Source organism: Saccopteryx leptura, chromosome 6 (assembly GCF_036850995.1).
Source record: "Saccopteryx leptura isolate mSacLep1 chromosome 6, mSacLep1_pri_phased_curated, whole genome shotgun sequence".
Classification (NCBI taxonomy): Eukaryota; Metazoa; Chordata; class Mammalia; order Chiroptera; family Emballonuridae; genus Saccopteryx; species Saccopteryx leptura.
This window is the reverse complement of record NC_089508.1, coordinates 7,145,319-7,159,500: the sequence shown is the minus strand read 5'-3', so window position 1 is coordinate 7,159,500 and position 14,182 is coordinate 7,145,319. Positions and strand designations below refer to the sequence as shown.

General features: G+C 48.9%; 1 protein-coding gene across 1 annotated transcript; it reads left to right on the top strand.

The window, feature by feature from the left end:
• The first annotated feature begins 336 nt into the window (after positions 1-336).
• On the top strand, positions 337-7,177 carry LOC136377000 (fibrinogen alpha-1 chain-like). The gene is made up of 2 exons (XM_066343594.1): positions 337-460; positions 5,580-7,177. Exons 1-2 carry the CDS (start codon positions 337-339, stop codon positions 7,175-7,177), a joined length of 1,722 nt encoding a protein of 573 aa, XP_066199691.1.
• Positions 7,178-14,182: the final 7,005 nt, after the last annotated feature.

Sequence of the window (14,182 nt, the reverse complement as noted above, 5' to 3'; positions counted from 1 at the left end):
CGCGGGCGTTGACACCTGTGGCATCCCTGAGGTTCAGTTTACTCCTAGGTCCAGGTGCTGCCAAGACACCAGGTGCCGCGCGGAGCTCTCAGAAGCGGCTCCTGCCATTGTCTCCAGCAGCGGGGCGCCCGGGAAACCACACGTGCCATGACGCACGGTGGGTGGCAGTGGCCCTGCCCCTGGGGTCGGCGGCGCACCTCTAAAAGTGGCAGCAATGCAAGCGGAAGTCGGTGGACACAGTCTGCGAGCCGTCTCGGAGGGGACCTGTCCCCTGGCGTCCAGCAGCCCCTGCCCCCTGGGTCAGGGTAGACCGGGAGGCAGGCGCTGGTCCCCGTCATGGACGCTCTGAGCCCCGGTGCTCCCGAAGTTCCGGTCCGGGCCCTGGCCCCACACAGGACAGGGTCCTTTCAGGTCTTCACTGCGCTTGTCAAAGTGGGGTCTGATGACCTTGGATTTGAAGGTGGGCACAATTTTTAATTTTTAAGATAAAGCAAGCAGGGAAGTGCTGTGTAACCTATAGCTTTGTACATACAGAAGGTTATGGATTTTTTTTGTTTTTTTTGCTTTAATTCAAAACTCTCCCTCAACACACCCTATTCGCAGGCACACATATACACGCACAGACACACACTTACCCCTGCACAAGCATACACACATACACACAGGAACACAGCCCACGTCATGTAGACACACAGACACTCACCCTGTACTTAGCATACACACATATATATATACAATGTACAAACACGCACGCGCACACCGTACACACACACACACACACGCACACACACACACACACGCTTTCTCCCCAACAGCTTTCCCAACAAAGGCTCAGCCCTCAGCCTGTCCTAACCCCCAGCCTCTTGGTTTTATGGCCAAATCGTTACTTTCTGCAAAGCAGAATCATCCCCTTTGTCACCCCCCACCATTCACATCTATAATTGGGGCAGTAACAGTGCCGCGGGCTGCCTGGTCTTTTTAAATGCACCGACTCTGGACAAATCACCCTAAAAGTGTGTAATTATCAATAAAGCTTCACCTACGTCAGCTGGCAGGGCTTTTAATTACTGTACTTGATGTCAATCACGGCCAGTAACGGGCACCCGTGTTCTAGGCAATTTCAGAAGATGTTTCGGGGACATAAGCTATTGTCTTCATTCTATTATCCAGGGGTAGTGAACCTTTTTATACCTACTGCCCACTTTGGTATCTCTGTTAGTAGTAACATTTTCTAACCACCCACCGGTTCCACAGTCATGGTGATTTATAAAGTAGGGAAGTAATTTTACTTTATAAAATTTATAAAGCAGAGTTACAGCAAGTTAAAGCATATAATAATAATTACTTACCAAGTACTTTATGTCAGATTTTCACCAAGGTTGGCAGAATAAATCTTTATAAAACAACTTACTATAGTTAAATCTATCTTTTTATTTATACTTTGGTTGCTCCGCTACCGCCCACCATGAAAGCTGGAGTGCCCACTAGTGGGTGGTAGGGACCAGGTTGACCACCACTGCTATTATCTGTATTTAGAAGGGGGAGGGAGGAGGTGAAGGACAGCCAGAAGGAGAGAGGGAAAGGGAGGCTCAGGGAAAAAGATGGTGGGGAAGGAGTTCTACCCGAAGGGCAGTGTCCTGCCTGGAGACCTGGGACCCTGCCCCGCAGACCGCAGACCTGCCTTTGTCCCCAGCCTCTTCCTGGAGCATGCTGGGAGTGGGGTGCACAGTTGCCAATGCCAGGGGCAGAAGTGCATGGCACTTGCTTGGGGATGGGAGGGGGGCGGGGGGATAGAGAGCAAGAATGCGAGGGTGCAAAAAGAAAGAAAAAAATATCAATTGATGTATTTTCACTTTCTCCTCCACGGCGGATTTTATCAGAAGGAAACACTGAACTTTGTAGTGTTAGCAGCAGCTGAAATTTAGAATTATTGTTTCCTTCTAACAGAAGACTCATTTTCCACGGCCGCATTTGCAGCATAATAAGCTTTTTGTTATTTTTTCAATTAGAGTCAATTGACCTAACAAAATGCTTGGCAATTAAGTGATTTTTGTAATGGTCCGGGGGTAATTTAGTCGAGCTTGTCAGCTGTGCCTCATGAAGGGGAGATGTCTTTCTTTTTTTCCACTGCCTCTCTCTCCCCCTCTCTCTTTCCTTCTCTCTCTCCCTCTCTCCTTCTCTCTCTCCCTCCCTCTCTGCTTTCCTCTCTCTCTCTCCCTTTCTCTTTCCTTCTCTCTCTCCCTCTTTGCTTTCTCTCCTCTCTCCTTTCCTCTCTCTCTCTCCTCTCTCCTTTCCTCTCTCTCTCCTCTCTCCTTTCCTCTCTCTCTCTCCTCTCTCCTTTCCTCTCTCTCTCCTTTCCTCTCTCTCTCCCTCTCTTTCCCTCTCTCCTTTCCTCTCTCTCTCCCTCTCTCTTTCCCTCTCTGCTTTCCTCTCTCTCTCCCTCTCTCTTTCCTTCTCTCGCTCCCTTTCTCCTTTCCCCTCTCTCTGCCTCCCTCTCTCCTTTCCCCTCTCTCTGCCTCCCTCTCTCCTTTCCCCTCTCTCTGCCTCCCTCTCTCCCTCTCTGCTTTCCTCTCTGTCTCCCTCTCTCTCTCCCTCTCTCCTTTCCCCCTTCTCCCTCTCTCTGAGCATAATGGCTCATAATTTCAAAATCTTTTCCTTCTGTTTCCCTCACAATAATTCGCAATCACAGGAAGTTGTTGGAGGTGATTTTTTTTTTCTACCTTGCCTTTTGAGTCAGTAATTTTAAATAAAATGTACATACTTATAAAAAGGCAGCTATTACTGAAATTACTTTCTGTGTAAACTCAATTATTTTATGAATAGTGACATCAGCTTATACTGGGTCCTGCTCCAGAAGGCTGAAGGATTATTATCTTCGGGGTAAAAGGTTTGGCACATTCTGAACACTCTGGGCAAATCAAACCAGCTTTTCCGTAAGGTAAACACAACTTGAGGCTCACAGGAGGCGTCTGGGTTACCTGGGCATGGAAGGTGTCCAACCTCCTGGCCACCTCCGTCCATCCGCTCAGCCAGGACTGGAATGAAGGGGACTGGGGAGGGGGGGGCTCATCCTCTAATTTATGAGGGAACTCCTCATTTGCCTAATTGATTCATTTTCTTAAGACGACATCTGGAGTTACATTTCCTTTTTAAAGGGCGGCAGTTAGATCCGATGACGGGATCAGATGTTTCTTCATTGTACGACTGTCTGTTTATACCTGTCTTTAAAAAAAATTCCATTTGTGTCTGCGCGCGTGCATGCAAATAGGGCTGGCCGGGAAGCCGCGCCCTTGTCCTTACAGACACCTCGGACAAAAGGGGGAAACGCGAGTTGTCCTGGGATGTGTGTTATCGAGGCTCATCTGTAACCTCTAGGAGGCTCGGCTGCTTCTGTATCACTGTATGTGTTTCAAGCTCATCTCAGGTTTCCACACCTGGGTTAGAATCCCCTGGTGAGTTCAGTTACCCTATTGTCAAAAACAACTTCAAAGCAACCCACTTCTCTCCTTTGCAGGAAAGTCCCCAGTAGGGGGCAGTAGAAGAGCAAGCCAGCCAAAACCCCATTGTGGGAAGCCCTTCAACAGGAGCCAGACCACCAGCCCCGGGAAAACCAGCCCCTCCTGGCTCACATGGGGACACAGAGCTAGAAAGGCCCATTCGTCCAGAGAGCTGGTTTTGTCTCGGTCTCCCAGTTCTGTCTGGATAACACCTAAATCAAACGTTGTTCCTTCTCCTTTCAGAGCCTCTGTCTTTCCAAAGGGCTTCCTTGGCAGCCACGGCGGTTGTCAGCGGGGTGCTAGGAGCCCTGGACAAATTCTCAGCCCACGTGGCTTAGGCAGAACCACTCTCGGACCATGAAGTCTCTTGCAAGTCCTTAAGGAGACAAAGATTCACACCATTCACCTCCTTCTGATTGAGTTGACACATGAACTTGGCCATTATTTCTTTTTCTTGCATCTCAAGTACCCCCATTCTAAATTGAGAAAGTTGAGCTAGACACAAGCTCCGAACCAATCACGCGTTGATTCATTCTTTACGAACTGCGTTCATTCATTTTTTTCCTAGATGTAGCGGTGTGGGCAGAGGACGTTCTGCGTGTGAACAGGGTCCTCATGTCCTTGGATTTAATTTGATCATTTTGAAAAAAAAAAAAATACAGGGTCTTAGTTTAATTCCAAGTGTTTGGTTTTACATGATTAGTATTGTTGTTACATTGCATAATTTGTCTTCGACCAAGGTGTAAAGGGATCTTGGAGACTTCAGCTTATATAGATTACCTTTTAACAAAGTCTATGCTTCTAGGGACGTTTTACTTTATTTTGAGCTATCTGGGAACCTCTCCCCGCTATGTGCCCAGTGGTCATGGTTGGCCCTGGGTTTGGTTCCCTGTGGCGGGGGAGTCCCCGTCGTCCGGCTGGGTCTGGGGCCGGGCCAGCGTCTCAGGGCTTTGAGTCATCCGGAGCCCCTTCCCATTTTCCCGGCCACGAGAGGAGAAACCACCATTCGCATAAGCATCTCGCAGAAGGAAGAAGCCAAAGCAGAGCGCTCAGCTCTCATCCCGCTCCGTAGGAGAGATGTAGTTATTAAATTTCAGCTGCTTATCAAACTGATATGAAAGTCATTTTGCATGATTGCTTTGCATGCTCAAACCTTCGGCTTTTATTTGCCATGCGTCTCCGTGCTTTCTTATTAGAAAAATACTCAGAGGATGAAAAAGCAGATAATATTATTCAGTTTTGACAATTAGGTAGGAAAGGAAAAAAAAACCATTCAAAGAAGTGCTTTTTTATTGCAGCTGGTGGTAATATTGGGAGTCCTCTTGATAGCAGTCTGTACTGATGCTACCCAAGGTGACACTGGTTTTATCTTTTAATTGTGTGGACTGGTTATACTGGACTGGGCAAGGGGAGGCTATTTTCACTCTGGTTTATGTGACATGTAGATAGAAACGTGCTGGTCCTCTCGCATTGGCTCAGTCTTGTCCCGGTGGCATGTCCACTCCGCTGCTGGACTCCAGCAAAGGGGGTCCCATCATGCACCCAGATGCCACTGTCACACAATGATTGCGCCCTGGCCATGTGGTAAGGTCTGGGGACAGAGCTCCAGGCGGCCCACCACCTGCGATTCGACTTCCTGTCCTCTGTATTAAATCATCAGCCTTTGCTGATAAATGGATGCACATGCCAAATGATACAGCATGCATCTCCTTACGCACAGGCAGATATAGGGCTTATTTTCATCATTTCATTGTCTCTCCATGGTCCCTAGACATACCAAAATGATTTTCGTGTCTGCTCACCAGTTTTATATGCCTTCCTTGATTTCAGGCCTCTTCATTGCTTCCTGAGACAGAGACTCAATTTCTCATTGCATAGCAATGGGAAGTGAAGCCCAGAGGAGTAAAGTGACTTGCTCGAGGTCACACAGCTGGCACATGACAGGGTCCGTGCGACCCTCGAGAGAGGGCTTGATTGGCCTTAGCCTACCGCCACCTACTTTTTCCATGTGATCCTCCCCAATGCCTCCTTTACTCTCTGTTTCCAAGTGTTCTGAGACACACAGCTAGCGTTGCCTGGTAGTGGGGAGTGAGCCTCAGACCTCCGGCAGCAAGGATGGGGCAGTGGGGAGCGAGCCTCAGACCTCCGGCAGCAAGGATGGGGCAGTGGGGAGCGAGCCTCAGACCTCCGGCAGCAAGGATGGGGCAGTGGGGAGCGAGCCTCAGACCTCCGGCAGCAAGGATGGGGCAGTGGGGAGCAAGCCTCAGACCTCCGGCAGCAAGGATGGGGCAGTAGGGAGCGAGCCTCAGACCTCCGGCAGCAAGGATGGGGCAGTGGGGAGCGAGCCTCAGACCTCCGGCAGCAAGGATGGGGCAGTGGGGAGCGAGCCTCAGACCTCCGGCAGCAAGGATGGGGCAGTGGGGAGCGAGCCTCAGACCTCCGGCAGCAAGGATGGGGCAGTGGGGAGTGAGCCTCAGACCTCCGGCAGCAAGGATGGGGCAGTGGGGAGCGAGCCTCAGACCTCCGGCAGCAAGGATGGGGCAGTGGGGAGTGAGCCTCAGACCTCCGGCAGCAAGGATGGGGCAGTGGGGAGTGAGCCTCAGACCTCCGGCAGCAAGGATGGGGCAGTGGGGAGCGAGCCTCAGACCTCCGGCAGCAAGGATGGGGCAGTGGGGAGTGAGCCTCAGACCTCCGGCAGCAAGGATGGGGCAGTGGGGAGTGAGCCTCAGACCTCCGGCAGCAAGGATGGGGCAGTGGGGAGTGAGCCTCAGACCTCCGGCAGCAAGGATGGGGCAGTGGGGAGTGAGCCTCAGACCTCCGGCAGCAAGGATGGGGCAGTGGGGAGCGAGCCTCAGACCTCCGGCAGCAAGGATGGGGCAGTAGGGAGCGAGCCTCAGACCTCCGGCAGCAAGGATGGGGCAGTGGGGAGCGAGCCTCAGACCTCCGGCAGCAAGGATGGGGCAGTGGGGAGTGAGCCTCAGACCTCCGGCAGCAAGGATGGGGCAGTGGGGAGTGAGCCTCAGACCTCCGGCAGCAAGGATGGGGCAGTGGGGAGCGAGCCTCAGACCTCCGGCAGCAAGGATGGGGCAGTGGGGAGCGAGCCTCAGACCTCCGGCAGCAAGGATGGAGCAGTGGGGAGTGAGCCTCAGACCTCCGGCAGCAAGGATGGGGCAGTGGGGAGTGAGCCTCAGACCTCCGGCAGCAAGGATGGGGCAGTGGGGAGCGAGCCTCAGACCTCCGGCAGCAAGGATGGGGCAGTAGGGAGCGAGCCTCAGACCTCCGGCAGCAAGGATGGGGCAGTGGGGAGCGAGCCTCAGACCTCCGGCAGCAAGGATGGGGCAGTGGGGAGCGAGCCTCAGACCTCCGGCAGCAAGGATGGGGCAGTGGGGAGTGAGCCTCAGACCTCCGGCAGCAAGGATGGGGCAGTGGGGAGCGAGCCTCAGACCTCCGGCAGCAAGGATGGGGCAGTGGGCACCGCACCCGCCAGAGTCACTGAGCCCCTTCCTTCGGACCCTCTGCTCTACCTCTGCTGTTCTTATGCAGGGCAAAGGCACATTGCTGCCCCCTTCTATGTCACCGATACTGACAAAAATAAAGGCCCAGCGACCAAAATGCACCCTGGGGAGCTGAAAGAGCCCTTAGCCCACGAGGGGAGCGGTGGCCAAGTCCACTGGAAATAGCACTTATTGAAAGTCAAGAGAGATTGTAATTAATTCAACAAGATTCACTGAGCTCCCACTCTGAGCCAAATGTTAGTTCTTGGTGCTTAGAAAATGAAACAAAGCCAGGCAAAGCTGCGTGCTACAGCGGGACCGTCATTCTAGCCGGCGGGGGTCGGGGTCAGTCTTTCCACAAGAGGCAGGCTATCATGTTTGAAGGTGCTCAGTGCCATAGGCAAAATATGAGCGGAGGGAGCAGACCTGGGGGGACAGTTTCCGTGTGAAATATTGATACCTGCTCAGAGGCATGGGGGCCAGCTTCAGAGGTGTCTCGGGAGTGTCTCCTCCCTCTGGGCCTCACATGTCGTGATTGTAAATGCGAGAATGAAACCAAACCAAAGGTTTTCTAAACCTTACTGATCTTAGGAATCACCAAGGGGGGTTATTTTAGTTTCTGTTATACATATACTTACATATATATATATATATATTATATATATATATATATATAATATATATAAAATCCCAGACTCATCTATAGATTGAGGCTATCAGACTATTACGGACTGGGGGCCTGAGAATCTGCATTGTGAAAAAAATTTAAAAGCCCAGGGGTGCAACGAAGTTTAGAAAACCCTGGACTAACCAGCCAGGTACCCATATGCTAAGGATCCCGGGGGAATTCTCTTTATTTATCACCTCTGTCACCTTGGAATCAGTCCTGGACATGAGTCTGTTCTTCACCCTGGGCACCCCAGGTCGATGAGGGTTATCTGCATCCAGCAGTGAGGGAAGGCCCTGGCCCAGGTCTCTGCACATCGTCGGAGCCCAATATTACCTTGTGATTCCTCCTAGTTCTAACATCAAGTCATGCTTTTCTGGAATAACGACACAAAACAAAGACATTTGAAGAGGAGCCGCTAGATCTATGATCTATGAAAGCTGAGAAAACAGGAGAAGAAAGCATTGGTGAAGGGTTGCCCGCCAAGGGAGAGAAAGGGCCGTCCGTGAAGCCATCGTTTATGCAGCTCATCTTATCAGGAGGGATGGCAACTCATGCGTGCTATTGGCGGAGATGCTGAAGGAAGGGTGGACCTCATGGAGAAGGATGCTCCTGGCCCCGCGGGTTTGCAGCCAGGGAGTCCCTTGCTCAAAGCCCGGACGTTCTGCCTCTGTCATCAAATCACCTGGGTACCAAGCAGGTACCTTCGTTTCACCTGTCACCATCACCTCAACTCTTAAAAAAAACAAAACTGAGGCCCTGGCCAGTTTGCTCAGTGGTAGAGCTTCGGCCTGGTGTGCAGGAGTCCCGGGTTCGATTCCTGGTCAGGGCACACAGGAGAAGCGCCCATCTGCTTCTCTCTGTCTCTCTCTTCCCCTCCCGCAGCCAAGGCTCCATCGGAGCAAAGATGGCCCGGGCGCTGAGGATGGCACCTTGGCCTCTGCCCCAGGGCTAGAGTAGCTCTGGTCGCAACAGAGCGACGCCCCAGATGGGCAGAGCATCGCCCCCTGGTGGGCATGCCAGGTGGATCCCGGTCAGGCATATGCGGGAGTCTGTCTGACTGCCTCCCCGTTTCCAACTTCAGAAAAAAAAACAAAAACCCGAAATGGTAATTAAAGAAATAAAAACGAAGCAGAAACAGAAGGTGCCAGAGCTCAGACACCACACATACCTTCATCAGCAGCGAAGGAACGAATGTATCTCCTCTGTCTCCTGCTCCGCAGGGCTCCGCAGGGCTCCTCCCCTCCCCACAGGGCTCCACCCCTCCCCGCAGGGCTCCTCCCCTCCCCGCAGGGCTCCACCCCTCCCCACAGGGCTCCTCCCCTCCCCACAGGACTCCTCCCCTCCCCACAGGGCTCCATCCCTCCCCACCACCATCCCTGCCCATTCTCTCAACCTGCTCTGTGCTGGTGCCAGACTGTGTCCTGCCTGCCATACCATCGATTTCACTGGTACTTTCTCTGGCACACCGTCTCTTTTCCCTACTAGAATGAAAACTCAGGAAAGTCAGGACTTGGAATTGCTGTCATTGCTTCATGCCCAGACCCTACCACATAGCAGATGCTCAATAAATATACCTTTTTTTTTTGGAAGAAATGATTTTCAACTTACTTCTGATTTCATGAGTTACCAGTGATTCTTTGATATGTATCTCCCTTGAGTTTCCCTAGCTCACAAAGCTGGGGTCGGGTCGCTCTACCTAGCGGGTAGAAAATGGCATTTCGTAAAAGGTAGGAAAGAAAGCAGAGGGAAGACAAGGAGACCAGTAGAAAATCGGACGCAAAGACGTTTAATTTAGCATGATCCCTTTGACATATTGCAGTTGATGCCTGCCCACGCCACAAATCTTAGAGCTTGATTTTTAATGTGGGGCACAGTTTTATGGAACCCATCCAACTAAAATGCATAACGGGATGCTAATGGCCAAAGGCAATTGGCAGTTTAGTTTGCAAAATTTCCAATTTCTAATCGATTACAGGAAAACAAATAAGGTGAAAGGACTTGTAATGAGTCAAACATAAATTTTTATTTTAAAAAACATATACTTTGATTAATTTCAAGTACCTAATTATTTCCTCATTTTAACAACTATTTCTGTTTAAATGACATCATTTAAAATATTTGACTTTAATAAACCTGACTTAAAAACTTATTAATTTGATATATTTTTTTAATTAAGTGTTTATTTGGTAAAGAAAAACCCATGCATTTCTAAAGAAGTCAGTCACTTTCAAGAATGGGGTCCAAAATAATATTTTACTATCTCATTACCCAAATTCATGCCGAGTATCCATCTCACCATCTGTTTGGATGGCCTCAATTGATGGCTTTTCGAGGCTGGAAACTGGATGACAACCCCAGGCTGGGGTCTATACAGAGGCCCCAAGTTCATGTGGATCCCAGCTGTGGGACTAATCCTCACTGCTGTTCAAGCTCTAAATGCCAATACTACTTGAAAAACTCAGAATGATATAATTTCACACATGTTCTTGACAATGATGATGAGGGTATCTGTAATACGTAGCTATGCCTTCTTTTCATTTGGTAAGTGTTTACTCATCAGCAGCAGAGGAAGATTAAGGAGACTTGATGACTAAGGACAAAGGGTTGTCCCATTCCTAAGGTGTGGTGGTGGAACGTTGGTCTGGGAGTCAGAAGATTTAGATTGGCAGCCTAATCGGCCAATGATGTTTCTGCTCAGCCCCACCCCCCCACAAACACAATATACCTACATTGATACACTGAGAATTTAAGAATAGCATTAATATCCTACCAGTTTACAAAAGTAAAAAAGCATGGCCATGAGCCAACTTTTGGACTTGGTGAGAATTCAAGCCGGCAAGCATTTGTCTAACGGATGTTCTGTACTGGGCCAGCACTACAGTCCCTCTGGGAAGTGAGATTAAAACATATATGTACACGTATGCCCACGGGCAAGCGTGTGCACACACAGAACACGGGCTGCCAACAGGAAGATTATAAACATGGAGATACTTACAAACGGAGGCATGAAATGAGAGGAAGAAACTGTCTGGAATCAGAGCTCAATGCCATCCTTCTGTGTCTCTGTGACTGTGGGCGGACTGCTTCATCTCCTTGTCCACAGCATTCCTATCTACAGAGTGGCAATACAGCTATAAGCATCCTGGGGTCATTAGAGGACTCAGATAGATAGTCTATGTTGATCGACCTCAAAACAGGTCCAGGCACATTGTAGGTACTCGACGACGGGAGGCTGTGACAAGGACAGCAAGGGTGACCACGGGAGGAGAAGGTTCTCGTTGTATCAGCCTATAAATACGCATCACAGGACAATAGGAAATTTCAACTCAGAAGCTGTAAGTCAGGGACCTGAGGCTATGAGTCACCACTTTGCTTCGTGCCTGTCAGCTCGTTTTTGAGAATCCACAGAAATAGACATGTTCTATCAGACCAACTTGGATTGCCATCTGGCCCACACATTTTCCTGGCACGGCCCGAAGGCCAGCACTGCTATTCTCCCCTCCAAGCAAAACCCCAAGTTTAGCAGAACAAAATCTGGTGCTGCAAGGCTTCCAGTGCAGCACTGGTTCATTACCGCGATTAGCAATATCAGCAGTAGCTACAGGGCAGTTAATATGAATAATCGAACCCGGGTTTTAGGAGTTGGTATAATTGCTAGAGTAACGTAAACTGCTAGGATACTATGCCACAAAACGTTGTACAAGTAGGGAGTACTTATGCTTTTTAAATGGTTCTCCCGTTCATCTGCTCATGGGGTCGGCTTTTGGGTTTATTGTTATCCTTTGTTTCTCTTTGGAAACGACTAAAATGTACCCCAGGTAATCAACTGATATGCAGAGAATCTGGAATTAGAAAGTCTGTCTTCTGACGACTTGTGTAGCAAGACTTAGAGATGGAAGGAGAGACAAAGCCACCAAGTCAAGCCCTGTTTGTCTCAAGCACCATCACAGAATGCACAGGAGGACACTGAGGCCCAGCGGAGTGAATGGTTTGCCTCCGGCACACGCCGCTTTGATGCCGATGCCGAATTGATTTCTATTTCGGTTATATTTTGTGGTTCCATTCTTGCACCCTGAACATGAGCCTTTTAAGAGTTTTCTGTGAGCAGAAATTTAAATAGGCAAGTCTGTTAAAGGTGTATATTAACTTATCAGTTTAGCTCTCAAAGCATGGTCTAGTGGTGCATTTCCCCAAATGTGGCCCATTTAACTCTAATTAGGTAGCAGAGTATTAGCTATTATGGGAAAAGTAGGATTCCTTCGTCAGTTGCATTTGAAATATTCTGGGTTACAACATAAACTAAACAGGTTTTTTTCTAATTGTTGACCTTTTTCATTCTTTTTATTATTATTATTTTTTTTTACCATAACTAGGAAAATACTACGCTGTGATCCCCTCCATCTTTGAGCGTGAAGTTCGTTGATCTCAGAACATCCCTTGAGACTCGTGTTAGAAAGACCCCAGTTTGGGAAACGTGGGTGACCTGGCGTTGTCCACAGGGCTCCAGAGTGTGTGCGCGCGGGAGCAGGTGCGCCTGATGCGTGAACGTCCGCAGGGTTTTCCTGCGGGATCTCTGGCCAATTTACCAGAAGGTGGAGGCCCCTGAAAATGATATGAGGGAAAGCCGTGATAACCTTCTTTCATTTTAGCTGCAGTGACTCCTGAAGCAACTCCATCCACACCACGCGTCTGAGGACGCCAATCCTCTCTCTCAGCCCTCCGAGTCCCAGGAGTGACGTGTGCGTCCCCACGCTGTTGGCGAAGGGGCTGCGTGGTGCCAGTCTTCACACAACGCCGTGCTATTTGAGGCTCCTGCTTCTGGATCCGGGCTTCCTGTGGGGAGGCTCCTGAGAGGAGGGTGGGTATTTATAGGTTTGGGGGCTACGAAATTAGGTGGCTGTGCTTGAACAAGTCATCGCTAAAAATAATCGTCATCTCCGAATGTGACAATACAAAATTGGGGATGAAAGCGACCATTTCTGCTGGGTGTCCCGGATAATGTCGCTACTGGGAAGAAAAAAAAAAACAATGGGGGACTTTTGCTTAGAAGAGAGCTTCCTTTAATTAAAAAAGAACATTATTAAGATGACCCGGAAAGGAATGAGAAAAGTCAGAGATCTGGCTAAAACCTTGGTGACATTCGATGCTCCCCAAAGCTCGTTAGTTTTACTGTTAACCCTTAAGATTTATAGGAGGTGAGATTCAGACGTGAGCTCTTCCTGATTTAAGACTTGGCTTCAACTCTGTTTGTCCTGGGAATCTCATCATTTGATCCCTTCCCCCTGTTTTTTTTAGGAAAAAAAAAGATGTTGACTTTGGGAATTTCATGAGAATAAGCAGATACAGGATGGTTTGGGGTGTGGCCACATTGGCTTCAATTTAAGGTCTTTCTGTTTGTTTCACGTTTCCAATTCAGAACAGAAGCTCCTTGTTTGTTCTGTTTTGAAAAATAAATAAATCAGTAAAAATAAGGACGGCCAAAGTGTCCAGTGACCTGTAACTTTCTTACTAAAGAATTACAGGTATAAACTTTTTTTTTTTTTTTTTTTACTTTGCCCTCCAGACCCCATTTTCAAAGGCTGTCTCTCTCCCTGCCTCCTCTTTGAATATGTAAAAGTCTGCACGCATTTAATCAGTCCTTCAATGGTCCACTTGCACCTTCAAATTATGAGACAAGTGGCCAATTGGGCCTGCAATTGACTAATTGCACTGACAATTAGCCAATTGTGGGTATAATTAGACACATGTAAAATTAATCATATGCACAGAGTAGGCAGCCACACTTCGAACATGGAGAACTAAATGTGGTCTGGATGAACATCTGTCCCCAGGCACAAAGGGACACAGGCAAGGGAGGACCCTGGAGAAATCAGTCTTGAGAGAATCATTCAGAGGAAGCTGGTGCTTGGTTGAAAAGACCCCATGATCAAACCCTGGATATCTGGTCCCTAGCTCTCTGCATCAGGAGCCCGGCATGAACAAGGCAAGAAGATCTGAGCATTGCAATTGGATTCTTCCACCTGGAGGCCTTCTGCACAGAGCTATCCTGGTCACTGACAGACTCCAGTTTTATTTTTTAAACTAAATCTTTAGATGTATGGCATTGTTGGCGACCTCTATCAGGCAGGCCCCATCGCTAGAGCCCTCCGTAAGGGACACAACTCATTTGGTCCTGATACTTCTCTCAGTGTCAAATGTTACCACCTCATTCCTACCAAGCACCAGGTTTTTCAAGAAGGTGTGTGTAACTTCCAAGGAGAACCAGGGGACCATCCCAGAATAAACACCGTGTATGTCTCCAAAGCACCAATTTTATTTGATGGCAAGCATTATAAAATAATGTTAAATATCTAACAGCAGGAAAGTTTGAAGGTGTTCAGATTGTAGTGGTTAAAATTCCTCCACGGGTCCGTTTACTTAACTTCCTACACCTAGTTTCTCTCAACTCTAAGGGTAAACTGATTGGGAGATGGCACTCTAGGTTGAGAACAGTCAGTGGATGATGCTCATTGATCACAGAA

What these genes read in the sequence shown, in the direction of transcription:
- LOC136377000 (XM_066343594.1), top strand. Translation starts at nt 337, where the DNA reads ATGGACGCTCTGAGCCCCGGTGCTCCCGAAGTTCCGGTCCGGGCCCTG. An exon ending in TGATGACCTTGGATTTGAAG is followed by an intron (nt 461 to 5,579) that starts GTGGGCACAATT and finishes GTTGCCTGGTAG; the next exon opens with TGGGGAGTGAGCCTCAGACC.